Source organism: Daucus carota, chromosome 4, assembly GCF_001625215.2.
Source record: "Daucus carota subsp. sativus chromosome 4, DH1 v3.0, whole genome shotgun sequence".
In the NCBI taxonomy this organism is placed as follows: Eukaryota; Viridiplantae; Streptophyta; class Magnoliopsida; order Apiales; family Apiaceae; genus Daucus; species Daucus carota.
The window spans coordinates 42,138,028-42,159,332 of NC_030384.2; the positions used below are offsets into that span (position 1 = coordinate 42,138,028).

At 36.7% G+C, this 21,305-nt stretch overlaps 4 protein-coding genes across 10 annotated transcripts; 2 read left to right on the forward strand and 2 right to left on the reverse strand.

Moving 5' to 3' along the window:
* Positions 1–163: 163 nt before the first annotated feature.
* LOC108217403 (uncharacterized) lies at positions 164–7,261 on the forward strand. 7 transcript variants are annotated; one of them, XM_064091667.1, is made up of 4 exons: positions 164–268; positions 358–485; positions 864–922; positions 3,549–7,261. In XM_064091667.1, the coding sequence occupies exon 4, from the start codon at positions 3,672–3,674 to the stop codon at positions 6,969–6,971; it is 3,300 nt and encodes a 1,099-aa protein (XP_063947737.1). In that variant the 5' UTR covers positions 164–268; positions 358–485; positions 864–922; positions 3,549–3,671; the 3' UTR covers positions 6,972–7,261. The 7 variants fall into 7 exon arrangements, with proteins under 7 accessions (XP_063947737.1, XP_063947736.1, XP_063947738.1 ...); XM_064091666.1 differs by having other exon boundaries at positions 3,561–7,261; XM_064091668.1 differs by having other exon boundaries at positions 182–263; positions 3,561–7,261.
* A 1,557-nt stretch (positions 7,262–8,818) lies between these two features.
* On the forward strand, positions 8,819–14,929 carry LOC108216153 (uncharacterized). The gene is made up of 3 exons (XM_017388840.2): positions 8,819–9,133; positions 11,087–11,169; positions 11,776–14,929. Exon 3 carries the CDS (start codon positions 11,783–11,785, stop codon positions 14,570–14,572), a length of 2,790 nt encoding a protein of 929 aa, XP_017244329.2. The 5' UTR covers positions 8,819–9,133; positions 11,087–11,169; positions 11,776–11,782; the 3' UTR covers positions 14,573–14,929.
* Positions 14,930–17,986: 3,057 nt separating this feature from the next.
* On the reverse strand, positions 17,987–19,413 carry LOC108217404 (E3 ubiquitin-protein ligase CIP8-like). Its single transcript, XM_064092207.1, has 2 exons — positions 19,273–19,413; positions 17,987–19,035 (listed from the first exon to the last, which is right to left on the reverse strand). Exons 1-2 carry the CDS (start codon positions 19,411–19,413, stop codon positions 18,178–18,180), a joined length of 999 nt encoding a protein of 332 aa, XP_063948277.1. The 3' UTR covers positions 17,987–18,177.
* Positions 19,414–20,105: 692 nt separating this feature from the next.
* LOC108217985 (uncharacterized) lies at positions 20,106–20,825 on the reverse strand. The gene is made up of 2 exons (XM_064092208.1): positions 20,777–20,825; positions 20,106–20,605 (listed from the first exon to the last, which is right to left on the reverse strand). The coding sequence occupies exons 1-2, from the start codon at positions 20,823–20,825 to the stop codon at positions 20,226–20,228; spliced, it is 429 nt and encodes a 142-aa protein (XP_063948278.1). The 3' UTR covers positions 20,106–20,225.
* Between the last annotated feature and the right edge of the window lie 480 nt (positions 20,826–21,305).

Sequence of the window (21,305 nt, forward strand, 5' to 3'; positions counted from 1 at the left end):
TTGCAAATGTGCAATGCTAAAATAGTAAAATGTACGATGCGAGCACAAAAAACGTGCACTTGAAAAAATCCAATTTAATAAAAAAATCGGAAAAGTCACGGGCCCGTCCCGACCGGACTTTGGGCTTCAAACGGGCCTACACGAGTCGTTAATTAAAACACTAAAATATAAACAAAGGAAATAGAATAGAAGAAAAAAGAACAGAGGAGAGCATTGAAGAAGTACAGCTTTGTTCCATGGTCGAGAAAAGGACACACACAAACGTAAGGTAACTTCTGTAACCCTGACACCAAAATTTAGCTGATATAGATATAGAGAAACATTGTTAACACAGATATGTTTTTTATACATGGACAGAGGTTGTAGTAATACAAGTATTGATTCAAAGTTTCAGACAGAGTCAAGAGAATTAGTTCTCGGCTTGTCAACACCAAGACATTTGTTGGATTTAAAGCTCTGTCTTCTGGGCGCTGTTAAGTCTTAAGGTTTGTTTTCGAGGAAATTCACTGTCTTTTAAATCTTAATTTTTGTAAAGTTGTTGTGTTGGGGGATCTTTTTCATGTTTTTCTATTAATTGTGATTGAATTCTAATTTACCGATTCAAACCCTAGTTTTCAATTCTAGTATTCTGTTAATTTGCTGGTGTTATTTTTTTAGATTCGTTATTGCCTTTTAGACTTGTTTGCACTGTTGAATTAATTACCCTTGGCTGATAACACTTAGATTAATAAATCGCCATTCTTGGCCTGGGTTCGAATATTGATTGCGTCGGGTTTATGATTTTGGTAGCTGTTTTGGTGTTTCTCGGTCTTAATAGATATGTTTGGGTTGATATTCATCATTTCCTTTTCTATTGTTTTCAGGGTTGACCGTCTTTTGGCGCAGTTTAGATTATACTTGTAGCGTGACGTTGAAACAATTGGTAATTTACTATTACAAACAGATTTCATGATAGTGGTTGCTGCGTGTCAATGTGTTTTTGTCGGTTTTTGTGTTCCTCTGAACTTTGCAACTAAATACTTTGCATGATTGGTTCATTTGTAGGACAATTATATCTATAATCTTTTACATATATATGCTGGGGGCATAATTACATATAAACCTGTGAATTTTGTATATTCGTTGCTATTTTGGTTTCCCAATTTATCGTGTAGAGTATTTTGATCAAATCCCTTGTCTATCTTGTATTACAATCAGTTAGTTTGCCACCATGAATACAACGTTTCTACAGAGAGCTAGTTAGTGCTTAAGTAAATATCATCATACATGTCTGCAAATTAATGTTTGGACCATCCTTTTGTTGTCTCATTCTACTGCTAATGTGACAGTGTTCTCTTGTTGCTAAAGCATGACTAACATTGAGCTAGATAGAATTGCACAGTTCACTATATAAATTGATTCATCACAGCTTACTGTGTTTTCTGCCTTTCAATTGTTCATGTACTTTGACTGAAAAAAATATTCAAGTTGTATACTCTAGTTAAAATTTGAAACTAGCTCTTCCTGATATATGAAATTATAACTAACCACAAGCACTTGTGATTAATCAATCTACTAAGAAAATCATGCCAAAAATGTGGTGTAAACTGTAAACATGGCTTTTCCTTGCGCCCTAGAAAAGGATTACTCACTCATGCTAGAAGTAAAAGAAACATAAACAATCATGAAAGCCATATAGAGAGAATATGTAATACCTTAAACTTGTATTAGTGAAGAACTCAAGATCCAATGTGAAAGAGAAGACGATAAAACCTAGCTAATCCCCTCTAAACTAATAATAAAACTAAAAATTAATATTTTCTCGTATTCCTATAATAATAATATTTTTGATGTTTTAAAATCAATATACAAAATAGAACTCCAAAACAAAGTAGGGTTAGTCTTCAAAATTCGCAGCTTTCTTTTCTTTTCTTCTCCGTTTCTGGGCTTTTCCAGTTGGATTTTGCTTATTGAATCATCTCTGAATTAAAGAAAATTTCCTAAGATTCGTGCGGACTGTAAAATCGTCCAAATTTGACATCTGGAACTCAAGATATGGCCCAAACAATGCAGAAATCGAGTAGAGATTAACAAATCCGATTTTCCATAGAAGTTAGCCCCAAAATAGCTCTTTTTGCTCAAATCCTTCTTAACTTAGTACTTCTTTATTTTCCTATAATAAAACATTGAAATCTATTGAGTAAATATCCAAATCAATGCAACATACAATTAAAGATGAGAATTAAATCATATAAAACATAGATAAAATATATTCTATTACTTCCCATGGTGTGTCCTGAAGATCCTTCCATGACTTATGTAAGGATTATTTATATAATTTGATAAATTGTGTAAATCCCAGAATAGCAGTGATAATAAATATTCAAAGATACCTACTTTCATGTTTTTAAGCAAGAATGCTTAGTTCCCTTAAGTTTGAACCACATGATCACATATTGAAGATTATTCCTTCATGCTAACACGTTAGCATATTTTGGCATGCCATTATTACCTAAACTGATCAAAATGTTAAAAGGTCTAGTAAGGTGAACAACCACGCAAGTCTATACGATATGATTAGTTCACGTTTACATATTAGACATTTATTGTGTGCTTAAGTTTCTTACAAGTGATATTAATTAAAGTGATATGATGTGGTCTAGCTCATTGTATGTTTTGGATATCTTTCGCTTGTATGTGTCTTGGAAACCCAGTGTACACAATAAAGTCAAGAATACTGGTCTAAAACAAATTAAACTGTAATGTCATGATGCATTTCAAATTTCTGTCTTCCAATTAGGTGGTAAACTTACCAGTATTGTAAAATAAATGTCTTTTCTAGATTACAGTACATGTTTCTTGGACCATTAGTATATCTGGCTTGATTCTTGCTTCCAGTGTTAGTCTTCAACCATTACAATAAATTTCTTTCTCTTCCTGATTATTCAATGATTCAGCCATCTGCTTTTCTTGCCTTGTCGAAGGAAGAAAAGCTGCTATTTTATGGAGAATATTGTATGCAGGATATATTTGACTTTAATGTCAAAGCAATGTGTTACGTGACTTCTGTATTTTACACTGCACTTAACTTGGTTGTTGGTCATTTTCTTTGTCAAGACATATCTCAAGTGAAATCTTGAGTAGAAACATTGGCATCAAGTCATCAACAAATATAACATAACATCACTATTAGCACTAATAGTAACAAGAGGTAGGTTTCAAGCCTTAATTGAGGCACACGCATGACGGCCGCGTGTATCTGAAATTTCTGTTATTGGCCTTAACTAAAAAAGAAACAAGATATAATATAAAATTGGTATTGAATTATTTTCTTTATGCAGCTGTTTTGTACTTTACCTTAAATGTGTTTCTGTCCAATTTTGGATAGACCACAGATACAAGTCATTTACGTAACAGAATACAAAAGCGTGTTTTAATATGGAAATGGAACTCCATTGGAAGTGTGGATACGTGTCCACGTGTCAGACTTGACAATTTAATGAAAGTTTTGCATGTTTTTGTCCACAATGAAGTATCAATTCAACGTGTATTGATTGTGATATTTGCAGTTTAATGTGCAGATCATTCAATCATCTGCTGTTTAGGTCTTTTAAATGAAAGAACTTAAGCTACAGCTGGACCCGGATTCCAATAAATACTGTAAATCCAAGTTGCTGTACTAAAGTCTAAATATGACTCTCGAGGACTTCTTCACGTTAACTGAGATGAGAGAAGGGCTGACAGCTCCTGCTCGAGTAAAGGAGCTGATTAATGTTTTGCAGAAAGACAAACACAATACTGTGAAGAATGATGTTTATTCAAACAGACAGTGGTCTACTGTGGCAAGAACTATAGCAGCAACTGAGAACAAAGACTGTCTTGCTCTTTTTCTCCAGTTAGATGGACTCTGTTATTTTGATACTTGGCTTAAACATGGCCAGAAGTGTTTACAAGAAACAGGTGACGGCTTTATGGAAGAAGCAATGATTGAACTGTTGGGAGCAATTGAAAAGCTGCATAAAGACGAGCAGAAGCCAGTTATTTCGGATATCATGCTGACAGTTAAAGATCTTCTTAGTAACAAAAGTTCCAGAGTTCAAGATAGGGCCAGATCCTTATATAGTATCTGGAAGCAAAATAGTGAGAGTAATGCGGTCTACATGGATGTTGATAAAGACAAGGCAGTAAGTGATAATCTTGTGGGTGTGAATGAAAACTGTAACCATGACCAGCCCGAATGTTCTTTACAAGATATTTCTACTTCCAGGGTTGATAATAACGAAGAGAAGAATTTAGAACCAGCTTCTAGTTATATGACTCCAACAGTCTCCCCTGAAATTATGCAAACTGAAGTAGTTGTAGACTTGGCTCTTCCGATATCCGACAAAGATTTTGGCCATGCATCAATAAATGATGGACCCCCAAATACTGTCCAGTCTGATACATTAAATCTAGTCAGTGAAACCAGACCTGATTTAGGAAACCGCTCAATGCATCAGTTAGAAGCAACCACAGGAATTAAAAGTCCTGGATCTGCTGTACCAGGACAAAGGACGCTTGAAGGGCAGTCAGATGTTGCCAGCTCAAATGAGCATGATGAAGCAAAACAGATGCCGCATATCAGGAGCTCTAACAACTTAGGTGTAACTGAGACTTCTTTTTGTGTTGACTCTACAAATTCTGTGGAGTCTAAAGTAGGTGATAACAATGAAAAGGATGTTGATGTCGGAAAAGAGGACCCTTGTATTAATAAAAGTCCCTCTGGTGATGTTAGAAAGGAGTTGTCTGAGGGTAATGGTGAAACGTTTGATAGCAGACCTTCAAATCCTTGCACTAATTTATCAGCATTTGACAGTACAGCTTCAGCTAATGTTTTGCAAGGTTCTCCTGCACATGAGATTATGGCAAAGAATGAGCAGCTGACTGCCATTTTATCAGAGGAAGTAGACACAGAGGCGAATAAAGAATCAAATGTTCAAAATTTTTCAGACAAAGATGAAGTTGATTTGGGAAATGAGGATCCAACTACAAATATTTCAAGTAAAGAAGACAGGGAGACGATTGATGGATCAAATGGTCAGAATGTTCCTGAGAAAGCTGGGTTTGATTGTGAAAATGAGGTTATAACTACATATTTATTGAAGAAAGAGGAGACAGAGGCAATTGAAAAATCAAATGGTCAAAATGTTTCTGACGAAATTGGAGATCTAACTGTGAATTTATCAGGGAAAGAGGACTCGGAAGCGATTGAAGGATCAAGTGGTCAAAATGTTTCTGACGAAGATGAGGTGGTTAGAAAAAATGATTATGATCTTTCCATGTCAGGAGCCGATGTTAAACATTCTGTTGCAAAGAAGTCTGATTTTGACATGTTTGATCCGTTAGAGGTTGCTCGACAAGTTGCCATGGAAGTGGAGAGAGAAGTGGACTGCAGAGAACCGAGTTTTAGTTCTTCTGAGAGAATGTCTGGTGATGGAAAAGTAGAAAGTTCAGATTATCTAAAGGAAAAAAACATCATAGGAATCCATTGCTCATTTAATGATGTGTCAACTGGACCAAATCATTATGCTGTTGGAGGCAAGGATTTTGTACAAACCAAAAACATTCAGAGGAAAAATTGTACAGTTAATATTGAGCCCACGGAGTCTAGTGAGATGGCTCAGGAAAAAGAACATGAGGAAGATAATAACGTCTGTGGTTTTGATCTGAACAAAGATGTGTTGTCTGATATTGATGCTGATAACCTAATTAACCCAGTCACTACTCCCAATATGGTTGTTTCTGCTTCAAGGGATGTGTCAACTTCTGGATTGCCCCTGTCTGCTTTGCAAATTGAGGGGACTGTTGAATGGAAAGGATATGCTGAAGCTAGTGCTTTTTGTCCACCTTCAACGTGCAAAATCTCCAAAGGTGAAAGTTCTACCTTTGCATCAGGGAGTAGTACCAACTTGTTTAGGCGGAAGGAATACCTTGACTTTGATCTAAATGTTGCTGAGGGCGAAGATAAATTAACAGACTTTCCACCCACTAGGGAGATCCCAAATTCAACTCGGCGGTCTTCAGAAAACTGTTCTTTTGAAGCTAGTCCAAAAAAATCTGACTTGCTGCAGCTGGATCTGAACTGTGTTAGTGATAATGGTGATGCTCCAGTATCATACTGGAGGAAGGAGGAGAGAGTTTTACCACATTATAATGGTCAACTCAGTCCATCTGCTTCCTCTTCATCATCGTCAATGCAGCCTGCATTGAAAAAATTTGATTTAAATGATCAGCCATCTCCTTTTACTGAATTTTTGCATCCTGCTTTGACTGTTAGGTCATCAACGAATGTATATACTTCTGTTGCTGGAGGGTTTAAAACAGATGAATCTGTAATTTCCCTCATGGGATCCAGAGTTGAGGTCAGACAAAAAGATAATGTTCCTCAGACAATTCCCCTATTTAATGGCAGCATTGGGGATCCTGCAGCGGATGCTAGTATGACAAGAAACGACGGTGTTATGGGGTCGGCGTTATCCCTGCAATATGCGCATTCTTTCATGTATGGGTACAATGGCCCATTATCTGGACCTACTGTACCCTATTCCTCAGCCATTTATGGACATGGAGGTCAAATCCCTTTTATGGTGGATTCAAGAGGAACCCCAGTTGCACCACGAGCTTTAAGTCCCGTGCCTGCTCTTCCTCCTTCCTTTCCGCAACCATTGTTTTTTGAGAGTTTGGCTGCTTCACCTGCTGACTCCAATGGGCTTGTGCCTACAAGGCATGGTCTCGATCTGAATCTAGGGGTAATGACTGAGGGGAGAAGCCGAGATGTTGGAAATATGCTGCAGCTGTTTAATCCTGGTCAAGGAATATCAAAGGATGAACAGATGAGGGCCTACTCACAAGCGGCCTCTAGTTCTGGTGTCGGAGGAAAGCGCAAAGAACCAGATGGTGGATGGGACCCCTCTTCATTTAACTACAAACACCATCAGCCACCATGGAAGTGAGGTTTTATTTCCTGTATGGAGTTGAGGAACTGATGAAGTATGTTGGTGCTTCTGGGATCAGTTCCACAGACTGAAGGTGAGCAAAATGAATATAGCAGGAAGGAAGAAACAGATAACTGAATAACGTGGAATTATAGATGTTATGTTGCTAAAGATACAAAGATTAGGGCTATAACTATAAACTGATTTTGTTTCTTGTTCTCCTTGTTGCAAGCAGGACATTACTACATTGTAGAAATGACCGAACTTGTAACAAACGATTTTTTTTATAATGGAGCCGAATTTTTAAATTTGTACCGTAAACGACTCCAAGTAGTGTTGGAGCACATCTTGCTGCAAGCTCATCGAAAGACAAAATTGAATTTCAGCTGAGCTCTTTCAGGCATAAACGCATATGGCATATTCGCGGTTATGAGTATAGCTAAACCACTTTATTCTCCTAAACAGCTAGATTATAAAACAATTAATCAATTATGTTAACTTAGGGCTTTTTATCTCCTCGGTGTGTGCTGCCCAGTGCGTATCGCTCGGAGGTCTGGTCTGTGTGCTATGTTTTGTGAATCCTAGAATCCTAGCATCCACATTAACCATAATTTAACACTTAAAAGGAGATCCGTGAAGTGTTAACATGAATTCAACATGTAATGAAGTATCTTACTCGCACAGAGCAGTATTACTCCCAAAAAAAAAAAAATTACAATCACATTGTTGTATTCTATACTCAGTATTCCTAGTAAAATAGTACGGCAAGATCTCTATAAATTTAGGTTATCACATATGTTGATTGTTTTAAAAATGATTTCTCAATAAACATATTAATATTTATTAATTGAAATTAAAAAAATGGATATTGTTTTTACAAGTTAAGTATTCTACATATTTATTTATCCCGGTTAAATACTATATATTTTTACCTTAATTTGTCAATCGGTAATCCGTTGAATGTCATTATATTAAAATTTACTCATATTTAGTAATTCAGATATTATTAATTATTATATTAAAGAATAATTAATATTAATAAACTAAGTATTACTATTGATTTGTAAGTTTGAATTTCACTTCTCATCAATAACATTTTTATTAAAATTGATTAATTAAATATTAATATCGTTATTTAAAAATATAGATAGTTAAATGAAACTTAAATATTATTTTATAACCGTTTGAATATTTATAGAAGTTTGGGCCGCGAGGTAAAAATCCAATCATGACATGCTTTCTACAGTTTGGGCCTGCGAGGTCAGAAACCAATCATGACAGGCTTTTGATGGTTTGGACTTGCAGGATTAAAATCCAACCATGACTGGGGACAGACTTTTGATAATTAGGGCCTGTAGTTACAATGCAACAGGCCATATGATCGGGCCTTTGGATTTTGTTTATATTCGGTTCACATGCATGCCGTATGATCTTATAAAATCATTTTAATAATCATATCTGTTCAAAAAAATTAAATAATAATAATCATATAATTAATTTTTGCTCATGTGTTTTTATAGGATTTTAATTATAAGAAAAATTAATCAAAATATGGAAATGACTTCTAATTTAAATTGAAATTTTATTTGGAATATATTATCTTATTGTTGGTTTGATATTGTAATATTTTCTTAAAAATTATTTAAGATATGATACGTATGCATCGAATATACTGATAAATATTCTGGCACATCGTGCATAGTTCAAGTAAAAATCTTTTTTTCCATTCCAATACAGATCTTGTAGCTAAATTGTAAATATAAAATCTTTCCAAAACAATATCCGAGTGTACGCAGAGAATTAAAGTAAAATAAATTATGAAAAAAAAAGTAAAAAATAAATTAAAACGCGGGCTTGGAAAGAAAAACAAGAAAAGAAATATTCTCCTGTGGTTCGGAAAAGTACACAGGTAAACCGGAAACGTGAGCGGTCCCGTCTGTTAAAACTTAAACCGGAGAGACCAAAATTTTAGTATATATAGAGATATATACATTGTACTATTGCAGTAGTTGATATATACGAGGAAGGAGTGAAATTAGCGGAGAGTAAGAATCCGACAGAGTCGAGAAAATTGAGAATTCACTAAAAGGGGCTAGCTTTAGGCTTGTCTACAACGAGACAGCTTAAAGCTCCTTCTTTTTTCTTCTCGACGGTGATCTTCTGCTAAGGTTTACTCTCAGGTAATTCCGTGTCTTTTAATCTCAATGCTTCTGTGTTTTGTTAATTGTAATAGAATTACCATGTGTTAAAACCTTTCGAGTTATTGTCTTGCTGGATCTTTTTCATGTTATTTGATTATCGTATCTGACTCATTTCTTAACCTTTTGTGATAAACCCTTGTTTCGAGTTCTTGTTTGTTTTTTCGATTTGAATTTTGGGGTTATTGTTTTTCGATATGTTATTGCCGTTTTACATGCTTTGTGTAGTTGAATTATGTTGGATGATTGATCAACTGATATCCTTTTTTGTGGTTTTTTCCCGTATATCAACTGTGTATGTTTTATGATAGTGGTAGCTGTTTAGTAATTCCCTGTCTTTGCATTTTAATGCTTCTGTGTTTTGTTCATTGTGATAGAATTACCATGTATTAAAACCTTTTGAGTTATTGTCTCGCTGGATCTTTTTCGTGTTATTTAATTATCGTATCTGACTAAATTTTAACCTTTTGTGTTAAACCCTTGTTTCGAATTCTTGTGTTTTTTTCGTTTTGAATATTAGGGTTATTGTTTTTCGATATGTTGTTGCTGTTTTACCTGCTCCGTGTTGTTGAATTATGTTGGATGATAGGCCCTTGGATGAATGATCAATTGATATCCTTGTTTTGGCTTTTTTTCGTATATCAACCCTGTCTGTTTAAAGATTGTCGTAGCTGCTTAGGGTATTTTTTGATGATTGTGGTAGCTGTTTAGTAATTCCCTGTCTTTTGATTTTAATGCTTCTGCGTTTTGTTAATTGTAGTAGAATTACCATGTATGAAAACCTTCTGAGTTATTGTCTCACTGGATCTTTTTCGTGTTATTTTATTATGTTATCTGACTTAGTTCTTAAACTTTTATGTCCCTTGTTTCAAATCCTTGAATATTTATTTGAATTTTAGGGTTATTGTTTTTCGATATGTTGTTGCTGTTTCACCTGCTATGTGTTGTTGAATTATGTTGGATGATTGATCAATGGATATCCTTTTTTTTTGGCCATTTTTCGTATATCGACTGTGTCTCTTTAATGATTGTCGTAGCTGTTTAGGGTTTTTTGATGGTTGTGATAGCAATTTAGTAATACCCTGTCTTTTGATTTTAATGCTTCTGTGTTTTGTTAATTGTAATAGAATTACCATGTATGAAAACCTTTTGAGTTATTGTCTCGCTGGATCTTTTCGTGGTATTTAATTATCGCATCTGACTCAGTTCTTAACCTTTTATGTTAAACCCTTGTTTCAAATTCTTGTGTCTTTTCGATTTGAATTTCAGGGTTATTGTTTTTCGATATGCTATTGCTGTTTTACCTGCTCTGTGTTGTTGAATTATGTTGGATGATAGGCCTTTGGATGATTGATCAATTGATACCTTTTTCTTTTTTTTTTTTGCCTTTTTTTGTATATTGACGGTGTCTGTTTGATAATTGTCGAAGCTGTTTAGGGTTTTTTTTATGATTGCGGCAGCTGTTTAGTAATTCCCTGTCTTTTAATTTCAATGCTTCTGTGTTTTGTTGATTGTAATAGACTTACCATGTATTAAAACCTTTTGAGTTATTGTCTCGCTGGATCTTTTTCATGTTATTTAATTATCGTATCTGACTCGGTTCTTAACCTTTTATGTTAAACCCTCGTTTCAAATTCTCGTGTCTTCGATTTGAATTTTAGGTTTATTTTATTCGATATGTTACTGCCTTTTTACCTGTTTTGTGTTGTTGAATTATGTTGGATGATAGGGCCATGGATGATTGATCAATTGCTATCCATTTTTCTGGCTTTTTTTCCGTATACCGACTGTGTCTGTTTTATGATTGTGGTGTCTGTTTTCTGATTGTTGTAGCTGTTTAGGGTCTCTTATGATTGCGGTAGCTGTTTAGGGTTTCTCAGTTATAAGAGCTGTGCTTGTGCTGATACTTATAATTTCCTTTTCTGTTGTTTTCAGGGCTGACCCTTCTTTGTTTGACGCTGTCCGTCTCGAAGAACTGCAATTAAGATTATACTTGTAGCGGGAAATTGAACTAATTGGTAATTACTATTCTGAATAATATTGATGTCAGTGTTTGATGCATGTCACTGTGTTTTTGTCGGTTTTCGTTTTGTTTGTTTTTCCGTCTCTGAAGTTTGTAGCTAAATCCTTTGCATGATTGTTTCTGAGCAAGGATGATTTATGCACATTCAACTTATATAAATTTTATACATTTTACTTTCAAAAAAAAAATAAAAATTTATACATTTATATACTGCTACCTAATATTAATATATATGAATCAGTAAGTTTTGCTGGTTCTTTGCAATTATGTTCTTAGAAAAGATTCCTTGCAATATAATCGATTTCATAGATACCTAGTATCATTTAAGAAGAGGCTGAGGGTTCAAGCCTCACCAGACAGTGTTGATATATAAAATTTCTGTAATTGGCCTAAACAAAAGAGGAAAAGTTATAAGAATATAAGATAAAATCATTGTTAATAATATTTGAATACAGTTGTATGCATATTACCTTCAATACCCTAACCCTATTTGAAGCCTAGTGTTAGAGTTGACAATTTAATGGAAAGTTTTGCATGTTTTTCAACTCCTACAACAATATTGTAGACTAATTTATTGTGACCTCTGATGCTTAATGTGCAGATCAAATATGACTCTCGAGGCAGTATGTGATGATGTTGATGTCAATGGATATCCTGGTAGTAAGCATGAACAGCCAGAATGTTCTTCACAAGATATTTCTAATTCCAGATGTATTAACAGTGAAGAGAAAACTTTAGAACCAGCTATGGATGAAATAACACCAGCTATCCTTCCTGAAGCTGTGCGAACTGAAGTAGGTGGAGACTCAACTATCCAACCCTACGACGAAAATTCAGACCATGCATCCCCAGATCCTGTCCACTCTTGTAAGATGAAGCTTCACAGCGAAAACAATTCTGTTTTGGGAAACCCCTCAAAACAACAATTGGAAGCAATTTCTGGAATCCGAAGTCCTGGATCTGTAGTTACAGGCCCAAGGACGTTTGAAGGGCAGTTTGATGTTGCAAACTCAAATGAGCATGACAAAGAAAAGCCGATGGTGCAGATCAGAAGCTATAGCATATCTCCAATTCCTTGCAGCAAAATACCAGCATCTGACAGTGCAGCCCCAGTTGATACTTTGCAAGGTTCTTCTGTGAATGAGCTCAATATGGGGAAGAGTGAGGGTGTAACTTCAAGTTTATCAGGGAAAGAGGACTCAGAGATGATTAAAGAATCAAATGGTCAAAATGTTTCCAATGAAGTTGAAGTTGTTTGCAGAAATGAAGTTGAACTTGTTTCCAGTGAAGTGTGTGATAGCATATCTCCAAATCCTTGTAGCAAACTATCAGCATCTGACAGTGCAGCTCCAGCTGATGCTTTGCAAGGTTCTTTTGCAAATGAGCTTGATCTGGGGAAGAGTGAGGGTGTAACTTCAAATATATCTGGGAAAGAAGACACAAAGGTGACTGAAGAGTCAAATGCCCAAAATGTTTCCAGTGAAGTTGAACTTGTTTGCAGAAATGTGGATTTAACTGCAAATTTATCAAGGAAAGAGGGCACAGAGGTGACTGAACTATCAGATGGTCAAAATGTTATGGACAAAGATGAGGTTACTACAGGAAGTGAGGATATAACTACAGATTTACTAAGGAAAGAGGATGTCAAGGTGATTGAAAAGCAGACCGGTCAAAAAAATTCTGGCAAAGATGAGGTTGTTAGGGGAAATGATCCTGGATTTTCCATGTCAGGAGCCGATTTGAATCATTCTGTCCAAAAGACGTCTGATTTCAAAATTGATTATGACATATTTGACCCACTAGAGGTAGCTCGGAAAGTCGCCACAGAATTGGAGAGAGAAGTGGACTGTAGAGAACCAAGTCGTAGTTCTTCTGAGAGAGCGTCAGGTGGTAGAATCCGACTTCCAGAAAGCCCAGATCCTATAAAGGGAAAAAACAGCATAGTAGCCCATCACCCATGTAAGGACATGTCAACTGGAACAAATCTTACTGCTGCTGTAGGAGAAAAGGTTCTTGTTAAAGCCACAGCCCTACCAATTGAAAGGGAGACTTGCATAGTGGACAGTGAGGTGGCCCAAAATATAGAACCTGACGAAGATAAACTCGTCTGTGGTTTTGATCTGAATGAAAATGTGTCTGATGATAATATGGATAACCAAACCAATTCAGTCACTGCTCCCATCTCGCTTGTTACCGCTTCAATGGCCGCAACCACTTCTGATTTGCCTTTGTCTCCTTTGCAGTTTGATGTCACTCATGGATTCAAAGGATCTGCTAAAACTAGTGCTTTTTGTCTGGCTCCGATGCACAAAGTCTCTGAAGGTGAGAGCTCTATCTTTGCTACAGGGAGTAGTAGCAGCTTGTTTCGGAAGTCGGAACACCTTGACTTTGATTTAAATGTTGCTGAGAGTGAATATTGGAAAATTTCAGACTTGCCACCGAGCAAGGAGACCCCAAATTCAGCTGCCCGTCCTTCTGGAGACGCTTCCTTAGAATCTTTTCCAAAAAGATCCAACTTGTTACAGCTGGATCTGAATTGTGCTAGTGATAGTGGTGATGCTCCATCATCATACTGGAGGAAGGATGAACGAGTTTTACCACATTTCACTGGTCAATTTAGTCGATCTGCTTCCTCTTCATCGTCATTAATGCAGCCTTCATTGAAAACCATTGATTTGAATGATCAACCATCTTATACTGAATTTTTGCATCCCGCTTTGACTGCCAAGTCATCTACTTCTGTTTCTGGAGGGTATAATACAAATACATCTGTAATTTCCCTCATGGGTACTCGAATTGCGGTCAACCAAAAAGACGATGTTCCTCAGACATTTCCCTTTTTTAACGACAGGATTGTGGACCCAGCACTGGATGCTAGTATGCCAAGAAGTGACAATGTTTTGGGGTCTGCATCTTCCTCGCTATATGCACGTTCTTACATGTATGGGAACAATGGCCCACCATATGGATATGGACCTACTGTACCAGAGTCCTCATCCATTTATGGACTTGGTGGTCAAACCCCTTACATGGTGGATTCAAGAGGATCACCTGTTGGTCCACAAGTTTTAGGTCGTTTCCCAGCTCTTCCTTCCTTCACGCAACAACCATCTTTTTCTGAAGGCCTGGCTGCTGCACCTGCTGACTCTATTGGCTTTGTGCATTCGAGGCATGGTTTTGATCGGACTTCCAGTTTAATGTTTGAGGGGAGAAGCAGGGATGCTGGATATACAAGGCAGCTGTTGAACCCTGGTCAGGATATACCAATGGATGGAGAAATGAGGGGCAATCCACAATCCACTTCTAGTTCTGGTGTTGGAGGAAAGCGCAAAGAAATGGATGGTGGCTGGGAACCCTACCCATATAGCCATAAACATCACCACCCAATGTGGAAATAATGAAATATTTAATTTAACTCCCTTTATAGAGTCTAGGAACAGGTGAAGTAGCTAGCGCTTCCGGAGTCGCAGGCTTGCAGATTGAAGCTAAGCAGAATGATTCAGCGGGAAGAAACAGGTAACATAATAAAGGCACAGGAGAAACTATAGATGCATCATGAGGTTGATTGCTATAGATACAAAGATTAGGATTATAACTTAAAAGTTCCTTATTTCTTGGTTTTTTTGCTTTTATTGAACGTAAAACTTTGCTTTTGAGTTGGGATGGCAGAACTTGTTACAAATAGCAAATGATTTGGTTCTTTCATTTTTCTAAGTGAATTCTTTCTTCTTTTTTAATAATTCTGATTACTTTTTAATTGAGTCAATTTTAATATAATTGACTCCCAAGCTTCTGTAGCAATGAGCTCATCTGAAGATGAACTTATTCTAGCTGAGCTCGAGCTCGAGCTCTTTCAAGGGGCAAACCCATGGTAATGGTCTGCCATGAGATGTTTTGATAGCGTTCGTGATCCGTCCTTAATTTCCGAGTCAGAAGGACATGACCAGAACTTCTGTTGCTGTTGTATATACATTTTTATCAATATAGTTAGTTGCATTATGAATAATCTCTGTACCTTCTGTCTGCATGGTAAAGATGAGAATAATAGACAAGACTTTCTTTGCAGCAAAAGAGGGCTTAAATCGGTCTTTGCCCAAATTTTGTGGACACGTGACTAATTTTAATTTGTTTCGAGAGTAATGCTACGTGACCCAAATTTTGTAGACAGATGACTAATTTTAATTGGAAGATTATGTGCATAGAAGGACTCTCATTATTATCAGTGTCAGTGGAAGCAGTCTTATATTACCAATTAGATTTGGAAAAAGTTTTTGAGAGCATTTTTCTTGTTATATAATATACAGTCAAGTTTTGGGTATTCAGCATTTTTCTTGTTTTAATATACAGTCAAATTATATGTGTTGTACAGTATTTTAATATGATGATTTATGTACATAAGTGGAACCAATGCCATATTGCCATCTAATATTCAGGAAAAAAGATCGAGAACATATATGTGGTACAATAATTATGTACACAATATAAATGGAACCAGGAACACTTTTCATTTTAATATTAGTGCAGTAAAATCATCTGGTGTCATGGTGTGTTGTGGATGGGCAAGGAGGTGCGTGCTGCATATTTGCCTTCCGGAATAACATGCTTCTTCCGTCTTTTAATAATTTTCATGTATTAAACTATTCATAAATACGAATCCAACAAAACCACTCATTACTATATTTAATCTTACAAATTAGACGTAAATTAGTAATGTATCATGTTATAATTATTGCCGACATATCAAACAAGAAATGTTTTTAGAGACGGAGAAAGCATGACATAAGAATTGGACCGGAAAAGGAAATGAAATTTATAAAGATCTGTCCATAACCTAATTCAAAATATGTTAATGAAATAGGATTGACGCAGAGGCCGAGTACGTTACGTATGTTAAAGAAGTGTGAAGGCTTGCATAGGCCTGATTTTAAACATGATACACAGTAAAAATGGTAGACGGGTGTTGAACTGTTGATGTAATATATCAATATGATTTACTGTGAACATCACCTTTTTTCCTTCCATACTGGGTTGGTGTTGTCAATCTCTTCTTTTCTCCTCTCCTTTCTCAACTCGGGTGCTCATTGTCAAAGTTGCAAAATGTCCACGAATAATGGGGAAGTAGTTTTGGGTTATGAAAGGCAGTTTTCTACAGTTTAATCTAGACAGAATTATATTAGCTTTAAATCGCCATTCACAACACTCGTAAACTATAAACACTACACTATTCACAGAATTTAGGTGATCGGATATTATCATATCACTATTCTCTGAACTCTGAACTGGAACAAGTCGAAAACACCAGATTTTGTTTTGTGTACATGTACGACCCAAGCCCAACAAAACACAGATTTCTCAAATGATCCTGTGCAGCTTGATCGGGCATGTTTGGATTGAAGAAGCAGAAGTTGTTTCTGGCTTCTGCTTTTCTTGTCCCGTTTGTGTAAATAAGTAGAAGCACTTTTAAGAAGCTGAAAGTGCTAGCTTTTTTCTCACAGTTTCTACTTCTTTTCCAAACACTTTATTAACTTGTTTACTTCTCACTTCTACTCCACTTCTTTAATTTAAGTAAGAAATCACTTTTTTTAAGCTAGCTCAAACGGCCCCGATATATCATTCTTTGTTTCGCAGTTACTGAGAACACAATATTTAATCTAGCATTTAGTTTAGGTCTCCCTTGAGTCTTGCCCAGTTTATGGTAGAAACAAAGCAGCGCACTTGTTCGGCAAGACTCGCTTTAAACCAAAAGTAACCCCCTCTCAAAATCAATAAAACTTGAATTTGATGCTGCAAAAATTTCACTCAGTCTGCAACTACTCCTTCCTTCCTTCGTCCTTAGGAAGGGACAGTCGTAGCTGCGCTTTCTATGATAACGATGATACTGCCATCCATGGACAATGATATAATGAGATGCAGTGAATATCCTTGAGTCCTTTCTGAGTATAATTTTACATATAGTATTACCTACCACCCAGCTGGTCTAAAGAAAGGCCTTCACATCATATAACTTGTTACAGTTTATCAGCCTGAGATACAACATGTAAACTCTTTGCTGCATCACTTTGCCAAAGGACAAACACCATACAAATGAGGACGTAACGTTTCACGTGTTTTAACAAGGAAGAAATGATAGAGATCATATAAATTGCCAGACATGAGACAACACTAAATCAAAGCAGTCTAAATGGAGTAATGGACATAGCATTCAAGATTTTTGATACAAGAACCTATATGTACTATCATCCATTACTGTTTGTTGCCAAAAAAGAAAAAGAAATAAAATGCTAATCAAGCCATCACTTGTTCAACAGAAGTAGCAGCCATAGTTGGCATCACTGTTTACTAATTAATTTAAGGATGTGCATGTCTCACAATTTCTAACTAATTCTTTCAAGTAGTATGCATGGTACACAAACTTCCTTCTATAGTGGTTCAAGCTCATTGCCCATCTGTGATACTTATGCATTATGCTACAAATACACAACCAGTTCACATCCAATGCGATAAATATGAAACTATGAAAGAACCATATGAGTTGTCACAAGGATATATTTGATTATGATTCTTACTTCTGATGAAGTGCTTGCTCATGAATGCATATGTATGATTACTTACACTAGTTACATTTCCATAACATCCCTACAGATATAATTAACCATTCCGATCGAACATGAACTGATTTCTAACCATCATTATCAGTAGGGTAAACCAAGCCATGTTTTATTATAGAGCAAATCCATACAAGAATGTACACAACTGATTGCAATGACAGAACAAAAGCATGCTTACTAAAAGACCTAATAGTTCAGAGCATATAATATAGATCTCCCACATAAGGTGGCAGTGCATCCCATTTCAAAAGTAAAACAAAAGCAAAACAAGCTCCGGTGAATAAAATCCATTATATACATTGCAAAAGAACATAATTCAAAGTAAAACATTATTTGACTACTAGTTGAAATGTAAATTGACGGATTTAAAAGAAATGCATAAAGCCATAATTAAACTACTCTAACCCAGGAATATAATCAGGGGAGCTTGACGATCCACCAGCACCACCCGATAAACTCTTCTTCTTCTTCCCCTCTTCGTAATCAGGATCACTGGTGGGTAACTCAAACCTGCACACCGGACAAGTATTTCTCGAAGCTAACCAAGGCACTATACAATCTCCATGGTAACCATGTCCACAAGGCAATTCCTTAGCAGTCTCTCCCACATTCACCATATCTTTGCATACAGCACAGAGCAAGGCTTCTTTCTCGGACTTGATCTCGACAACTTTAAGCAATGCCACTGCTGATTCAGCCGCAGGTGGCGCTCCTCTTCTTCCACCACTATCAGTATCAGCTAAATTACGCAACACGGCTTCGTATCCAGCTGCATCGACATAGTCCCCTGGATTACCGACATAACCAGGACCTCCATGTAATCGAAATTCAATCGAATTATCCTCGAATCCCATTAAAATATCCGCCCAATCAAGAATCCTCTCACGGCGACTAGTCCCTCGTGTGGCGAAATCTCGGAGACGCTGGCGAAGGCGATCACGCCGTGCCCTACGCAACTCCTCATCGCTTTCGACACGATCGGGATCCTCATCATCATCAAACCGTTCTTCACGATTCTGATCAACCACTTCATCTTCATCATCATCTTCATTATCCTCATCGTTGTCATCATCTTCGTTATCCTCCTCCTCATCTTCTTCTTCCCACCCGTCCAGCTCAATCCGGAGATAGTCATCATCCACGCGCTCCGGAGGGGGAGACGGAGGCGCGTCATCCACACGCGCCACCTGCGCGAGTAAGTTCAGAACCTGAATGAACTGGTTACCTAGAGACGGATCCAGTGGCGGATCTGACTATGAAATTAAGGGGGGTCAATTTTTTTGTAAAAAAAATTAAAAGGGGTCACAAAAAAATTAAGGGGGGTCAATTTTAATTTTACAGCCTAAAAATATGTATAATATTAACAAACAAAAAAATTAAGGGGGGTCAGTTGCCCCCTCTTGCCCCTTCTAAGATCCGCCTCTGGACGGATCGGACGGCGGATCGGCAGCGATGGACTCAACGAACCCGCACTTACAATCAACACACACTATTTGAGGAGGATCGACGAGTGCTTCAACGTTGACTCGCTTATCGCACTGATAACACCAGTACTCAACGTTCTGGTCTGACTCAGTGGAGGGAGCGAGTTGAGGCGGCGATGGTGGTGGGTGAGATGGTGACTCGGCCATGGATATGTGAGAACCGACTCGCTGATGACTCGGTTGATAAGAGAGTAGACAGATGAGAGAAAAACAAGGGAAGAAAAAGGAACAGATAGGGTGCGCGAGGTTTTATGGTTAGTGTATGCTTGCTTTATGACCGTACGATTGTGTAAGAAGCTGCTGATGTGGCAACCCTGGTTTGATCCAACGGCTGGTATTGTACAGTAGAAAAGTTTGGTCAAGGATGTGCTACGGGGTAACAGTAAAGAAGTTTAGCTAATGCTTTATGCTCTACAAAGTAAATTCAAAAACATGTCCAGCAAAATTAATTTGCCTAAAAAGTGTTTGTTTTGATATATATGTAATCATGATTAAATTTGAAAACTAAATAAAAAGGTAATTAGGTAATTAAAATTTTATTATTTATAAATTAGATCACCTAATTATAATTTTATTATTTATAATTAGATCTTTAAATAATCTGCTACAAATCTTAACACATTACATCAAGTTCTCTGAAAATTGTTTTTATAAATTAAAATCAGCTATAACTTAAATCTTAATAGCATAAAATTCGATACATGACCTTTTTTTACAAAAAATACACCCTTTCTGATTTTTTATTTTTTATAAACTCTTGTTATGCAATTAAATTATTGAAGTACTGAACCTTTTGCGACGGACAGAAGTAGTTGATACACTAGTTACAAATAAATCGATGAGCAAAAGTCAAAAATTCTTAAAAAGACAAAAGTGGTAATTACAAGAGCCTAAAACTAGTAAAACAGCCCTATCTAGCCTTGCTTTCCGTTTCTTTTTACTCTAACCGTCATCTTTATTTACATACGAAGATTGTTGTTTGCTTGATCATTTTGCAAGAGTCTGAACCGGAGCTGAGACGCCGGCGACCTGACGGCGACACCGTGCCAGCAGATGCCACCTCGACATACAGGATGATCATGCCCCTTATCTTCATAATCAGGCATCAACGCATACGTGGCCTTGCGAGAAACATCCCACGTCAGCGTGGCAAGCAATATAGCCAGCACCACCACCGTGGATATCATTAGCACAAACCCGCCGGCATAACTCCGGCCAGTTGTCAAACCATAAATTTTAACACCGGCTATAATCACCAAGTATAAGATAGTCAAGTTCCGCCCTACCACATCAGAAATCGCCATAAGAAAGACGGGACGAAAATCCTGTTCCGCCACTGCTTATCACGAAATATTGGCAATTGTGTAAGATATTTGTGGAAAGAGTAGAAATATTGTAACATAAAAAAGAAACTTTTCGAGTACTTATCTTGTTTCGTTTGTTAATTAATTAAAGTTTGTTGGGTATGTAGTTGAAACTTGAAAGCAAAATTAAGGTGGTGACGGGTGACCGGTAACTGGTGACTGCTGGTGAGTACTATGACCACTGCCTTCGGTCATATGCGCATAACAATCCAATTGAGTGTCGACACATTTTTGCAGACACTGTGAATTTGCATACGTGGCGTTACCATATTTTATAGGACGAAAAGATAAAGACGTGTTATTCTCCCTCTTGGTGCTGCCGCTGTTGGGATTAATTGTATCGAGAAAGCCAGAGTGTAGAAATTAGGGGTTCCATTCTTCCGGTATTATTATACAATTGTTTGGTGTTGGTCTGAAAGCTACTTATCACCGACCCTTTGTTTTTCACTCCCTCGGTCTCCATTACATGTCTAATTTTAAAATAAATTTTATCTCTACATGTTCATTATTATTACGCAGTAACAAAATAACAGTAATTTACACAGTCTGGTACTAATTTATTATTTTTATACAAATAACTGTTGCTCGAAATTTTAACACTATTAAAACCTACATGATAATTGATAATTAATGTTGATTGCTAAATTCAACTTAATATTGTTTCATTTAGCAGTA